General features: G+C 46.0%; 2 protein-coding genes across 3 annotated transcripts in view; one reads left to right on the top strand and one right to left on the bottom strand.

Annotated features, from left to right (window-relative positions):
* Window positions 1–14,893, top strand: part of NLRP7 (NLR family pyrin domain containing 7) — a 119,634-nt gene that overhangs the window by 77,570 nt on the left and 27,171 nt on the right. The gene's annotated exons all lie outside the window — the stretch shown is intronic.
* Window positions 10,742–14,223, bottom strand: LOC111171149 (leukocyte immunoglobulin-like receptor subfamily A member 6). Its single transcript, XM_089902128.1, has 7 exons — window positions 13,898–14,223; window positions 13,703–13,738; window positions 13,248–13,532; window positions 12,798–13,100; window positions 12,284–12,580; window positions 11,721–12,023; window positions 10,742–10,994 (listed from the first exon to the last, which is right to left on the bottom strand). The coding sequence occupies exons 1-7, from the start codon at window positions 13,929–13,931 to the stop codon at window positions 10,849–10,851; spliced, it is 1,404 nt and encodes a 467-aa protein (XP_089758254.1). The 5' UTR covers window positions 13,932–14,223; the 3' UTR covers window positions 10,742–10,848.

The raw sequence follows: 14,893 nt of genomic DNA on the forward strand, positions 1-14,893 counted from the left end.
GACTCACACAGGCTCTTCTTACCTTAAAAAAGTCAGTGTGGGGGGCCCAGCTGGGGGAGGAATTGGGCTTCCTGGAAGATTTTCGGACTAGAGCTGTCTCTTCAGATCATTTAACAATGGCCAGGCTTGAAACGTAATCTCTGACTCAACCCACCTATGACTACATTGTTAAGTTTACCAGAAATTTATTCTTCAGTATCTAATCTGCTATTACCTTGATACATTGAATTATTTTCTTTTTTCATATTGGATATGATTTTCATAGAATTTCTTATTTCCTTCTTTCCTACGTTTAAAAAAATTCCCAAACGTTATATTTTATCTTGAATGCTCAACCATCTTTATGATAGTAAAATTTCTTTATTGAAAATGCTAATTTTATGATTTTTTTAAATTTATGGATTTCCTTATACTGTATCATCTTTTCCCTGTATGTATGTATTTCCAAGTTCCTTGAACACCTAATAATTTTTAAAAATTGACGTATAGTTGACTTACAATATTATATTAGTTACAGGTGTATTACACAGTGATTCAATATTTTTATAGATTACACACCATAACAAAGTATTATCAAATATTGACTATATTCCCTGTGGTGTACATTATATCCCTGTGACTTACTTATTTTATAACTGGTCATTGGTATTTCTTAATCCCTTTCACCTATTTTGCTCCCCGCCACCCCTCTTCTTCCCTCAGGTAACCACTAGTTTGTTCTCTGTATCTGTGAGTCTGATTCTGTTTTGTTATATTTGTTCATTTGTTTTGATTTTTAGATTCCACACATAAGTGAAAACATATAGTATTTCTCTTTCTCTGTCTGACTTTCTTCACTAAACATTATACCCTGCAGGTCCATCCATGTTCTCTAACGGCAGGATTTTGTTCTCTTTTAAAAATTGAGGTATAGTTGATTGAACAATATTATATAAATTTCAGGTGTACAACATAGTGATCCACAATTTTTTAAAGATTAACTCCATTTAGTTTATTCTATGTAGTAGTTTGTGGGCTGTTTGTGAAGACACTGATTAAATTAGAAAATGAAAAATTAAGGGTAAGATTGGAGAGTTCCGCAAAAGCCACCTTCCTGAGTGTATTGTGTACTAAGAATAGATGCGTGGCTTCTCTCCAGAAAACGATGGGTGCTAAGAAAACGTGTAAGCACGAGGTGATATTCTTAGAGTCTGGGTGAAAATATATCCGGCAGAAATTTTCACGGAGCTGAGGTGATAAGTCCTTCCAGGAAGAGATTCTCCTTGTTACTTACATTCCACTAGGTATGGTCATCTCGTAATATTATGTTAAGTATCATCACTACCTGTAGGTCTCTTCCATCAGACTGAGCTCTGTGAGAATATGGATTCTGTCTTCAAATTGGCGTCATCAATCTAGAACGGCTATTGTGTTCTACAACGATGAAAGTGTCACGTATTTGCTGTGTTCCATGTGGCAGTGAGCAGGTATGTGCGGTTTCTGAGCACTTGAATTTTGGCTAGTGTAGCTGAGGAACTGAATTTTAAAATGTATTTAATTTAATCTAATTTTCATTTAAGTACCCTTGTATGGCTAGTGGCCACTGTACTGGATACCTCAAACAGGAAATGCTTCATCTTTTTTTTTTTTAACCTACTTGCATTGCTTTTATTTTTTCATGCAAAGGCATTTTATTTATTTATTTATTTATTTAAACATCTTTATTGGAGTATAATTGCTTTACAGTGGTGTGTTAGTTTCTGCTGTATAACAAAGTGAATCAGCTGTACATATACATATATCCCCATATCTCCTCCCTCTTGCGACTCCCTCCCACCCTCCCTATCCCACCCCTCTAGGTGGTCACAGAGCACCGAGCTGATTTCCCTGTGCTATGCGGCTGCTTCCCACTAGTATTACATTTGGTAGCGTATATATGTCCGTGCCACTCTCTCACTTCATCCCAGCTTACCCTTCCCCTTCCCCGTGTCAAGTCCATTCTCTAGGTCTGCATCTTTATTCCTGTCCTGCCCCTGTATGCTAACACATATGTATGGAATCTTAAAAAAAAAAAAAAGGTTCTGAGCCATTTTATTTCAAATATAGCAGTGTGTACATGTCAATCCCAAACTCCCAATCTATCCCTCCCCCCACGCTGCCCCCCTGGTAACCATAAGTTTGTTCTCTAATTCTGTGAGTCTGTTTCTGTTTTGTAAATAAGTTCATTTTATACTTCATCTTTGTAAAATTTTACAGAAGAGTTGTTGTTGCTGTCGTTGTTTTAACTGAATAGTTTGAAGTATCAACTGGCAGATCTTCTAGATTTGCTTCAGTGGAATTTCAGAAAAAGGATGATAATGATTTGCTATCCAGTATGTGCGGGTGAGTGCAATAAAATCTCTGGAAATGGCTGGATAGTTATAATAGAGTCCTAGAATAGCTGGGAGATTACTAAGGGGTTGTGGGATTTTGAAGACCATCCTACAAGTCTTGAGACTCCACTGTTAGCCTCAGAGCTGGGGGGCTGGGTTTGAGGAGAAGGAAGAGTGTCCATGGAGGAGCCCCTTTAAAAAGAGGTACAGGCCCTTGCTTTGTAACACTCTGTGTGCTCAGAGCCTGGGGCCAGGTCAGGTCTCAGCATGGTCTTGGTTTACATTGAGTCCCATGTAGATACTGGACTCAGAGGAGGAGGACGTAGGGCTCAGGGGAATGGGAGTGAATATTGTCTCTGAGAGGGTGCAGCGGTTCATGTGGGCATGTATCACATCCTGTGTGTCTTCTGCTGTAGGGTCCTGAGAGGAGAAGGGTAAGAATGATGTACTGAGACATGATATCTGAAGGCAGGAGCGCTGGATATGTGGAAGGGCTCAAGTTACGGTGCGGGTCTGGGCTGGGAGGGTTCACCTCGCCATTCATCATTCGGTCTTCCATGGACTCTGGGTCCACAATGGCGACATCTGCAAACGGAAGCGAGTCAAGGCTTCTGGGGGGATTCTTCCAGATCCCCACATCTTTGACAGGGACACCAAAGCCAGAAAAAGGTAATGGTGTACCCGAGGTTGCTCAGCCTGTCTACCCCAGTAAGTCAAAAAAAACATCCCATATACAACCCCAGGCGTACACTGACTCTCTGGATCCTGTACAGACCCATGGATCCCATCCTACATCTTCTGTTATAGACCATCCTCTTCTGCAAGTTAGCAGATTCCCCAGCACCGAGGAGTGTACAGGGGAGAAGGAGGGATGGTTGTAGGTTGAAGGAAAGGAGGGGATCCATGGGTCTCTGGAAGATGTTCCATCAAGGATCTCAACAACAAAAATCACCGTTTAACCTACAGGAAATGAAAATGCAATAATAAATTTATTTATTTGTTATTTATTTATTTTTGGCTTCGTTGCTGCGCGCGGGCTTTCTCTAGTTGCGGCGAGCGGGGGCTACACTTCGTTGTGGTGCGCTGGCTTCTCATTGCAGTGGCTTCTTTTGTTGCGGAGCACAGGCTCTGGGCGTGCGAGCTCAGTAGTTGTGGCTCCCGGGCTCTAGAGCACAGGCTCAGTAGTTGTGGCACACGGGCTTCAGCAGTTGTGGCTTGTGGGCTCTAGAGCGCAGGCTCAGTAGTTGTGGCGCACGGGCTTAGTTGCTCCACGGCATGTGGGACCTTCCTGCGCCAGGGCTCAGACCGATGTCTCCTACATGGGCAGGCGGATTCTTAACCACTGCGCCATCAGGGGAGTCCCGATGTATCATATCTTCTTTATCCATTCATCTGTTGATGGGCACTTAGGTTGTTTCCATGTCTTGTTTATCATAAATAATGCTGCGATGAACACGGGGGTGCATATATCTTTTCAAATTAGTGTTTTTCTATTCCATCGATAAATGCCCAGAAGTGGAATACCTAGAGCATATGGTAGTTCTATTTTTAATTTTACAAGGAGCCTCCATACTGGTTTCCACAGTGGCAGCACCGGTTTACATTCCCACCAACAGTATATGAAGAATAGCTTTTCCCCACGTCCTCACCAACACTTTTTATTTCTTGCCTTTTTGATAATAGCCATTCCACCAGGGCCGAGGTCTCATAGTGGTTTGGACTTGCATTTCCCTAATAATTAGTGATGTTGAACATGTTTTCAACATGCCCGTTGGCCTTCTGTATGTCTTCTTTGAAACACTGTCTCTTCCCTTCCTCTGCTCATTTTAAAATCAGGTTGGTTGTATTTTTGTTGTTGAGTTGTATGAGTTTTTTAAATATATTTTTGTTATTAACCCCTTGTCAGATACATGATTGGAAACTCTCTCTTCCCATTCCATAGGTTGTCTTTTCATTTTGTCGATTGTTTCCTTCGCCGTGCAAAAGATTTTAGATCGATGTAATCCCGTTTGTTTATTTTTGCCTTTATTTCCTTGCCTGAGGAGACAGATCTAGAAAGGTATTAACATCAGTGTCAAAGAGCGTACTCTGTTTTCTTCTAAGAGTTTAAAGTTTCTAGCCTTACATTCAAGTCTTTAATGGATTTTGAGTTGACTTTTGTGTGTGGTATGAGATAGTGGTCTATTTTTATTTTTATTTTTGGTGTGGCTGTCCAGTTTTCCCAACACCATTTATTTATTTGTTTGTTTGTTTATTATTTTTTGGCCGTGCCACGCGGCATGTGTGATCTTAGTTCCCTGACCAGGGATTGAACCCGCGCCTCCTGCATTGGAAGCACGGGGTCCTAACCACCGGACCACCAGGGAAGTCCCCAACACCATCTACTGAAGAAACTATTCCTTCTCTATTGTATGTTCTTTGCTCCTTTGTTGTAAATTAATTGCTCATATATGTGTGAGTTTATTTCTGGGCTCTCAATTCTGTTCTTTGATCTATGTATCTGATTTTCTGCCACTGTGATACAGTTTAGATTTCTATGGTTTGTGATAATAGTTTGAAATCAGGGAGTGTGATACCTCCAGCTTTGTTCTTTTTTCTTAAGCTTGCTTTAGCTCTTTGTGGTCTTTTCTGGTTCCATGGGAACTTTAGAATTTTTTTTTGTCCTATTTCTATGGAAAATGTGCTTCGGATTTTGATAGGGATTACACTGAATCTGTAGATTGCTTTAGGTAATATGAACATTTTAACAATGTTATATTCTTCAACACCTAAGCACAGAATAGCTTACCATTTATTTGTGTCTTCAATTCCTTTCAACAATGTCTCATAATTTTCAATGTACAGGTCTCTCACCTCTTTAGTTAAATTTACTCCTAGGTATTTTATTATTTTTATTGCAATGGTAAATGAGATTGTTTTCTTAATTTCTCTTTCTGCTAGCTCATTTTTAGTGAATAAAAATGCAACAGGTTTTTGTATATTGATTTTGTATCCTGCAACTTTACTATTTGTTGGGAGTTTTCAGGGTTTTCTATATATAAAATCAAGTCAACCAGAAATAGTGACAGTTTTGCTTCTTTCTGTCAAATTTGGATGGCTTTTATTTCATTGTCTTGCCTAATTGTTTTGTCTAGGACTTCCAATACTGTGTTGAAGAAGAGTGGTGAGAGTGGGCACCCTTGTCTTATTCCTGATTTTACAGGGTTCGCTTTCAGTTTTTCACCATTGAGTATGATGTTACCTGTGGGCTTGTCATTATGGCCTATATTGTGTTGCGGTAGGTTCCTTCTATACCCACTTGAGTGAGAGTTTCTGTCATAAATGGGTGTTGAATCTTGTCAAATGTTTTTTTCTACATCTATTGAGATGATCATATAGTTTTTGTCCTTCATTTTGTGAATGTGGTGTATCACATTGGTTGGATTATGGATGTTAAACCATCCTTGCATCCTTGGAATGAATCTCACTGGATCATGATGTAAAGTCCTTTAGTGTAACATTATACTGAATGGTGAAGAGCTGAATTCATTTCCTCTAAGATCTGGAACAAGAGAAGATGCTCCCTTTCCCCATTTTTATTCACCATAGTAGTAGAAGTCCTAGCCACAGCAATTAGTCAAGGAAAAGAAATAAAACGCATCTAAACTGAACATGAAGAAGTAACTATTTGCAGATGGCATGATACTATACATAGAAAGCTCTAATTACTCCACCAAAACCTATTAAAACTAATAAATGAATTCAGTAAAGTTGTAGTAAAGTATACCAAATTAATATACAGAAATCTTCCGCTTTTCTGTACCTTAAAAATGAACTATCAGAAAGAATATCAAGAAAGCAATCCTGTTTAGAATTACTTCAAAAAGAATCAAATACCTGGGAATAAACTTAACTGAGGAGGTGAAAAAGCTGTGTTCTTAAATCTATAAGGCGTTAAGAAAGCAGTATGTTTTTGGATATGTCTCCTTAGGCAAGGGCAACAAAAGCAAAAATAAACAACACGAAAGAACAAACAAAACAAAACGGAAACAGACTCATAGGTACAGAGAACAAACTGGTGGTTGCCATAGGGGAGTGTGGGAGGGGGGAAGGATGAAATACGTAGAGGGGATTCAGAGGTACAAACTTCCAGCTGTAGAAGAAATAAGTCATGGGGATGTAATGTACACATAAGGAATATAGTCAATAATACTGTAACAACTTTGTGTGGTGACAGATTGTAACTGGTTTTATTGTGGTGATCATTTCATAATGTTTAAAAATATCAAATCACTGTGTTGTACACCTGAAACTAGTATAATATTGTATGTTAATTATAAAGCAATAAGAAAGAAATTCAGTGAGAAATTACCAGTTTTCCAGAAGACCCTGTGGCTTCCATCTTGAACTAAAGCTTCCAGCATCACCATACAGGTTACCACCCTAATGAATTACATGGAAATCGTTTTCTTCTTTTACTGTAGGGTCAAGATTAGTTATGCCTCCCTAAGTCGTAAATCTTGTCTCCTCTTGAACATTATGTATGTAATGGAGTAATATTACAGTCATGCTTCTTAGAATTTTCTTTTATTTATTTAATTCCATGTTTCAAAATGGATCTTTATTCTGTCTGTAGTTTCAGTTTGTGAATTTTTACTGCCATATAATAGTCCATTGCATATATATAAACCACAGATTTTTAAAAATGAACAAAAAAATTTATTGAAGTACAGTTGATTTACAGTATGTCAATTTCTGCTGTACAGCAAAGTGATTCAGTTATACCTATATATACATCCTTTTTTATATTCTTTTCCATTATGATTTATCACAGGATATTGAATATAGTTCCCTGTGCTATACAGTAGGACCTTGTCATTTATCCATCTTATATATAGTTTGTATCTGCTAATCCCAAACTCCCAATACCTCCCTCCCCATTGGCAACCGCAAGTCTGTTCTCTATGTCTGTGAGTCTGTTACTGTTTCATAGATATGTTCATTTGTGTTGTATTTATTTATTTATTTGGCTGCACCTGGCCTTAGTTGTGGCACATGGGATCTTCACTGCTGCGTGCGGGATCCTCTCTGAGGCATGCAGGATCTTTAGTTGTGGCATGCGAACTCTTAGTTGCAGCATGTGGGATCTAGTTCCCTGATCAGGGTTCAGACCTGGGACCCCTGCATTGGGTGCATGGAGTCTTAGTCACTGGACCACTAGGAAAGTCCCTTGTGTCATTTTTTAGATTGCACATGTAAGTGATATCATATGGTATTTGTCTTTCTCTTCCTGTCTTACTTCACTTAGTATGATCATCTCTAGGTCCATCCACGTTGCTGCAAGTGGCATTATTTCATTTTTTTTCTTTCAATTTTTTTTTTTAAAGAAGATGTTGGGGGTAGGAGTTTATTAATTAATTAATTTATTTTTGCTGTGTTGGGTCTTCATTTCTGTGCAAGGGCTTTCTCTAGTTGTGGCAAGTGGGGGCCACTCTTCATCGTGGTGCGTGGGCCTCTCACTGTCGTGGCCTCTCTCGTTGCGGAGCACAGGCTTCAGACGCGCAGGCTCAGTAGTTGTAGCTCACGGGCCTAGTCGCTTCACGGCACGTGGGATCCTCCCAGACCAGGGCTCGAACCCGTGTCCCCTGCATTAGCAGGCAGATTCTCAACCACTGTGCCACCAGGGAAGCCCTCAATTTTTTAAATAGATCTTTATGGGGATATAATTGTTTCACTAATTATTGTGTTAGTTTCTGTTGCACAACAAAACGAGTCAGCCATATGCACACACACGTCCCCATATCCCCTCCCTCCCATCCTCCCTTTCTCACCCTTTTCCATTTTTTTTATGTCTGAGTAGTATTCCATTGTGTGTGTGTGTGTGTGTGCGCGTGCGTGCGCGTGTGTGTATATATGTATACATACACATACGACATCTTCTTTATCCGTTCATCTGTCAGTGGACATTTAGGTTGTTTCCATGTCTTGACTATTGTAAATAGTGATGCTATGAATATAGGTGTACATGTATCTTTTCGAATTACAGCTTGTCTGGATATATGCCCAGGAGTGGCATTGCTGGATTATATGGCAACTCTATTTTTAGTTTTTTGAGGAACCTCCATACTGTTCTCCATAGTGGCTGCACCAATTTGCATTCCCACCAGCAGTGCAGGAGGGTTCCCTTTTCTCCACACCCTCTTCAGCATCTATTGTTTGTAGACTTTTTAATGGTGGCCATTCTGACCGGTGTGAGGTGGTACCTCATTGTAGTTTTGATTTGCATTTCTCTACTAGTTAGCGGTGTTGATTATCTTTTCATGTGCCATCTGCATGTCTTCTTTTAAACCACAAATATTAATTGTGCCATTGATGTCTATGGTTTTTGTCTAAAATGAGTGACACCTCTGCCAAAATTCTCATGAATGTGCTCTGAGTCCAAGCTCATATTGCTCGCCATGGGACAGAGAGATGAGATATTGGGGCAACGAATAGTGACTTTATTCAGAAAGCTGGCAGACCTAGAAGGTGGTGGACTAATGCCCCAAAGAACCTTCTTACCCGAGTTAGATGGGGTTTTTTGTGGGGGGGGTGTCAAACAGTATTTATTAAATGTAAAGTAGCCCTTGCCCCATGGAGAAGAAAATTCCAGGGAGAACAGAGTATAATACAGATTAAACACCCACCTGTGCATTCACACTTTCCCACACACATACACACACACACACAAAGCAGAGGACGTGTGGCTGGTTGTTGCACACTTTTTGATGCTGGAATCCTTTGTTCTTGCAGCTGTCCATGTAGCTCTGGTCATAATGTTCCTTTAAACCTCCAACAAGAAAAGGTTACTCTCTGTTCTGCAACTTTTTATCTCTGTATGTATGAAGTGTTATACCTTTAAAGGTCAGAGTCTTGAGAATGGGCTATTCTGTATATTTCAAGCTATAGGCAACGTCCTTTTGCAAAGGTGCATGACTGAGCACAGGCAACAGAGCACAAGGGTTGGAGCTAAAGGAATAGGTCCAATATGGAGTCAGGTTTGTTCTTCTCTGTTACAAACATGTCATATGCATATGCACACACTTTCCTCTAGGGTACACAGTTATGGGCTAGAGACGTGTGTCTCTTCCTTTTAATGGATAATTGTTATCTACTTTCCTCATTGACTGTTAACAATTTGAACTCCCACCAGTTACATATTGGGATTCTAGGCACTCAGTATTTTTTCCCACAATTAACATTGCCATTGTTTTCTATTTACCTTTAATGTGGATGTAATACAATTTTGGCATCATGCTTTCACTATCACTGTGGCATGACATTGAGGTGGAAATTACCATAAATTTTAAACTTCCTTTTTTAAATTAATTAATTAATTAATTATTTGTTTTTGGCTGTGTTGGGTCTTTGTTGCTGCGCCCGGGCTTTCTCTAGTTGCAGTGAGCGGGGGCTACTCTTTGTTTGCGGTGGCTTCTCTTGTTGTGGAGCATGGGCTCGTGGCATGCGGGCTTCAGTAGTTGTGGCACGTGGGCTCAGTAGTTGTGGCTCGCGGGCTCTAGAGCGCAGGCTCAGTAGTTGTGGCGCACGGGCATAGTTGCTCTGCGGCACGTGGGATCTTCCCGGACCAGGGCTCAAACCCGCGTCCCCTGCATTGGCAGGCGGATTCTTAACCACTGCGCCACCAGGGAAACCCTAAGTTTTAAAATAGAAGACGACCTGTGTGTGCACTGAGATCCTCAGTGAGTGTGCTGCAGCTGGTTTATACTCACTTGCACATTCCAGCTCTGCAAACAGTGCATTCCCACTGGCACCGTGAAGTTGGCCAAAAGAGAGTATTTACACCAAAGAAACAGACGATTGCCACAGTTAGGGCTTTTGAAAAAGTGATACATTTTTAGAGCCATTTTAGCAGTACACCCACTGGCTGTCACTTCAGACACCATTGTGCTCATTCAAACACCTTGTGTTTCTGGAGAAACTGTACTAGGTGTTGTCTCATGAGGAGAGAATAGATCGATGGGTCCAGGAAAAGTTTTAGGGAATAGTTTTAGATTTACCTGTTCCAAACTGGAGACTGTTTTCACCCACTTATTCAGTTATTAAAACAGAGTCTGTGTTATGGGATGAACGAATAAGGGTCAATGACACACATTAGCGAACGTGGAAATTAAAAATAAAGAAACATGTGTTTCATGATAAGTGAAACAGAACATGAATATGTATAAAGGTAAGGACCCAAACCTGCTGTGTGGGATGTGACTCACGTCACAGGGGTGAGAGGGGACGGGGCAGTCAGGGAGAGTCATCACTGGTGGGGAGAGAAGGCATCATGGTTATCCGAGGCCCAGTCCTCCACAGGGACTCCCAGGCCTTCTCCTGCACCCACACCATGTCTCTCCCTCCCTGGTCAGACAGTTCACACAACGCGTGCTGCAGATTCTCTTCCAGAACCTCCTGGGCACATAAGGTCATGTCCAGGGCTCCACCACTCGGGACGGTGCACGGTCCCCTCTTGTGTTCAGCTCCTGGCTGCATCTTGGGCTCCTCCGTGGCCATGTTGAGCCTGAAAGAGCAGAATTCCGAGGCCCAGCAGGACTGAGCCAGCCATGCCCATCCGGATGAGGTTCTCCACTGTGTAGTCTTGCGGGTGTGAGGGTAGGAATTCTGGACAAGAGATCACAAGGTCAGAGCAGATCCGAGTCACCCTAGACTCCAGGATGTCCACCCAGGGAACCTGCCTCTCCTTGACAGGACATGACCCTCGGAGCCCAGCCCCATAACTGAGGATTTCTTTTACTAATCATTGCTGGTGTCTGACTTGTTTTGTGGCGGGTGGATGGTGTCACCTGCTCATGAGAATCATAAAGTGAGGGTGTGAGTGAGGAGTTGGGGAGACACGAGCCCTTCTCCTGGGTTCTGTGGCCTCAATGCCTCCAATTCTCATATTACAGCTTCTACACAGTTCCTTAATGAACCCTTCCTCTAATATGCCAGGCTCCCTCTGCTCTCCTCATTGGATTCTCTCAGCCTCCATGTGTTCTTTGAATTCAGAACCTGCTTTTGAATCACTTTGGAACAGAGTTGGCTGTGCCCCCGGTGCTCAGGACTAGTGAGAAAAGTGCTCTTAAGACAGGAATAATTGAGTGCTGTGTGCTCCGTGTTCAGCCTGAGATCGAACCCTGTAATCTTATTCTCCTGCTTCTGGGAGTTCCCACTGATTCAGCAGCTGAGGACCCAGGATCCAGTGATGAGACTTTGGAGTCAGGGGCCATTGAATGTCCTCCTCTCTGGAGGCCCACTGTGTCCCCTCATTCATTACTACCTCAGACATTTCTGGGGACAGAGCCCTGAGCTGACTGAGTCAGAGAGGACAGGGTCAGGGTCTCTCACCTGAGACCGCGAGCTCCAGGGGGGCACTGGCGTGTGACAGCAGGTAGGGGTTACTGCTGAGTGAGCTGTAGCACCTGTAGGTCCCATTGTGGGCTGAGGTCACGGGACTCATGGAGAATTTGGCCTGCAAATGCCCACCTCGGTACTTTGATCTAAGACGCAGTGGGGGCCAGGCTGCCCCCTCCTTGGACAGAAGGAAAGTTTCCTTTGTGCTCCCTGACTGACACAGCAGGGTCACGTTCTCTCCTGAGGCCACCACGGGGCCCGGCTGCACCGAGAGGGAGGGCGTGTCAGGGAACCACCCTGGAGAGAGGAAGGGGGGTGAGGAGCTGCCCGCCCCCTGGTTCCTAACTGCGACTCAGCAGGGCCTCCCTGAGGCCCCTCATCTCTGTCTGTCTCTGTTTTCTCCGAGTCTCTCCCTCTCCCTGCCCACCCCCGTCTCTCTGTCTCTCTCCCTCCCTCCCTGGGGACCCCTCACGCCTGGTCCCAGCATCACCAGCTGGGGCTCCCCCGGCAGGGCCTGTGCAGAGTCTGGGTCCCTGACTGACCCGCTGGCTCCTCACCTGCCACCAGGATGTCCAGGGGGTCACTGGGGGCCGACCACTCGGAGGAGAGGTTGTGTCCACCGTAGCATCTGTACCGGCCCGCGTGGGTGTTGGTCACCGGGCCCAGGGGGAAGTCGGCCTGAGACAGCCCAGCCTGGGGCTGCCGGCCAGGGCGCTGGGGGAGGGCCTGTCTCCCTTCCTGGGACAGAGCGAATCTGTCATAGCCGACGTCAGAGCGACACTGGAGGGTCAGGCTCTGTCCAGAGGCCACGACAGGGCCCTGCGGGGTCAGGAGGGAGGGCTTCCCAGACACACCTGGGGGAAGACCAGCCCTGGGCTGTAGGGGCTGGTTCCTCCCATGAAGCCCCTTCTCCCATCCTGGTCCCCAGGCCTCACTGTCGCTCACACTGTCCTGTGCGCCCCGCTCCCCCCTCACCCCACCCTCTCATCTGGGGCAATCCTGGGAGAAGAGCATCTAATAATCTGTCTCGTGCCTCCAAAAGTGCGTGAGGCCAGGGTGGGACCTCCTCACCTGGGACCAGGAGCTCCAGGGGGTCACTGGGGGCCGACCACACCTGGGGGGTGTCCCTGTAAAAGCCGTGGCATCTGAACATCCACCTGTGGCTGGGGGTCACGCGACCCACGGGGAGCAGGGCCTGGGTCTGCCCATGGGGGCCTCGCTGTGCATCCAGGGTCCAGGAGGACTTGGGTTCTCCTTCCTTAGTCAGAACGAACCTGTCCAGTCCCTCCCATGAGCCACACTGGAGGGTCACGTTCCCTCCCGAGGTGGCCACAGGGCTCGGCAGGGCTGAGAGGGTGGGTTTGCTGTGGACCCCTAGGAGAGAAGGAGGGAGCTTGTGAAATGGGGTTCACACCATCCTCTCCTCCCCCAGGGCTGGGCTGTGAGAGGGACACACCCCTAAGAGCAGACCCCCTTCCTGAGGGCAGAGACTGAGGCTGGGACCCCCGAGTGTCCTCTCACCTGTCACCACCAGCTCCAGGGGGTCACTGCTCTCTGACCAGCCAGTGGGTCTGAGGTAGTAACAGTGATATCTCCCTGCATAGTCCTGTGTCATGTGTGGGATGGAGAACTTGCCCTTGTTCCCGGGCTCCAGTGAGGGCTGTCTGTCCCCGGGAGGTGAGCTTCCCTCTTTATCCAAATGGAACTCCCGGACCCCCAGGGTCCCCTGACACCAGATGGTCACGGGGCTCCCCCAGGGGATCACAGAGCCTGGCTCAGCCCAGATGGTGGGTTTGGGGAGGGTGCCTGGAAGGACATCAGAGGCTGGGTCACAAGACATTCTCACCCCCAGGTCCCCAGCTCTCAGCCCCCAACCTCCCAGACTCCCCCTCCTTCAGCCCAGAACTGCTGTTCCCCGGGGTGGCCCCTTGTCCCCATGATCAGGAGGGAGGTGGGACACCTGGGGACAGACTCACCTGCCTGCTCCTGGGTCCTCAGGCCCACACTCAGCCCTGGAAGAGAGACCCCTGTGAGAGGCTCGCCCTGAATCCTGAGCAGCGCCTCTCCTACCCGTGAGCCTCCTGAGTCCTGGGGTGTCCTGACAGAGCAGCCTGGCTGTGGGGAGGGGTCCCTCCCTGGCTGGGGCTTCCCCTCCCCCTCCTCCATCTCACCGAGGCAGAGCAGGGCCGTGAGGCTGGGGGTCATGGCGTCTCCTTCCCGTGGTCCAGGCGGTGCAGATGGAGGAGACCACGGTGCCCTCAGGACGGAGACCCGAGGGTGTGTCCACTGGTAGGCTGGTCCTCCCCGTCACGGGGCTGTCACATCAGCAGCCGCACAGGAAGGGGAACTGCCCCTCCCCAGGAGCCTGGCTCTCATTCCCATGACAGACCCGGTGTCTTCCTGAGATGTCCCTTCCAGGTGAGGGTGACCCGAGCACGTCTTTCTCTCTCAGAGCCTCCCCGTCCTCAGCTGGTCCATCAGCAGGTCCCTGTGGGGTCCTCACCATGGACAGGGATCACCCAGGCCCTGGCAATGCTTCAGGGAGGATGCAGGTTCCTGCTGCACCGCAGAGCTCGGATCAGCAGAGACACACGTTTAACATCTGCCTACAGCTCCGTGGAGGTCAGTGTGGCAATGAGCACAAAGGAGAAGTTGGGGGAAATAAGGAAGGAAACATGCCCGCTCCCTGGCCCCAGAGTGTGGGTTTGCTTTCTTTCTCAGCCCCCTTCAGGGACTTCTCCCTTTATCTTGAAACAGCGTCCACCCCACCTTCCTGGGAACAAACCCCTGAGTCGTTCCTGCCTGCTCGGTGGCCCTTGATCCTGGGACAGGGCTCTCCTCCCCGTCCTGTCATCCTGCCTGGAAGCTTAGGGGACCTTGATTTGAGTTAGAGGTCTCACTTTGAAGGAAAACATTTCTATTTAAATCTGGCCCCACTGCTCTTGTAGCCGTGAGGGCAGTGCCCTTTCTGAGCCTGAGTTTCCTCCTCTGCATGTTGTCACGAGCCCCACTCCTCAGAGTGGCTGTGAGCTCAATGGTGTCAGGTTCATTGCAGGATCACCATTGTTAATTTCCAGAGCAGGTGACAACAGCAGTGGGTGGGACATGAAAGGATTCTGGTCTCAGACTCCACGGCAAAGTGGGTGATTGTGGTGCCCACCTAAGAG

The sequence above is a fragment of the Delphinapterus leucas genome, chromosome 20 (genome assembly GCF_059928025.1).
Source record: "Delphinapterus leucas isolate spDelLeu-1000000601 "Yukka" chromosome 20, BTC_Dleu_Yukka2, whole genome shotgun sequence".
Taxonomy (NCBI): domain Eukaryota; kingdom Metazoa; phylum Chordata; class Mammalia; order Artiodactyla; family Monodontidae; genus Delphinapterus; species Delphinapterus leucas.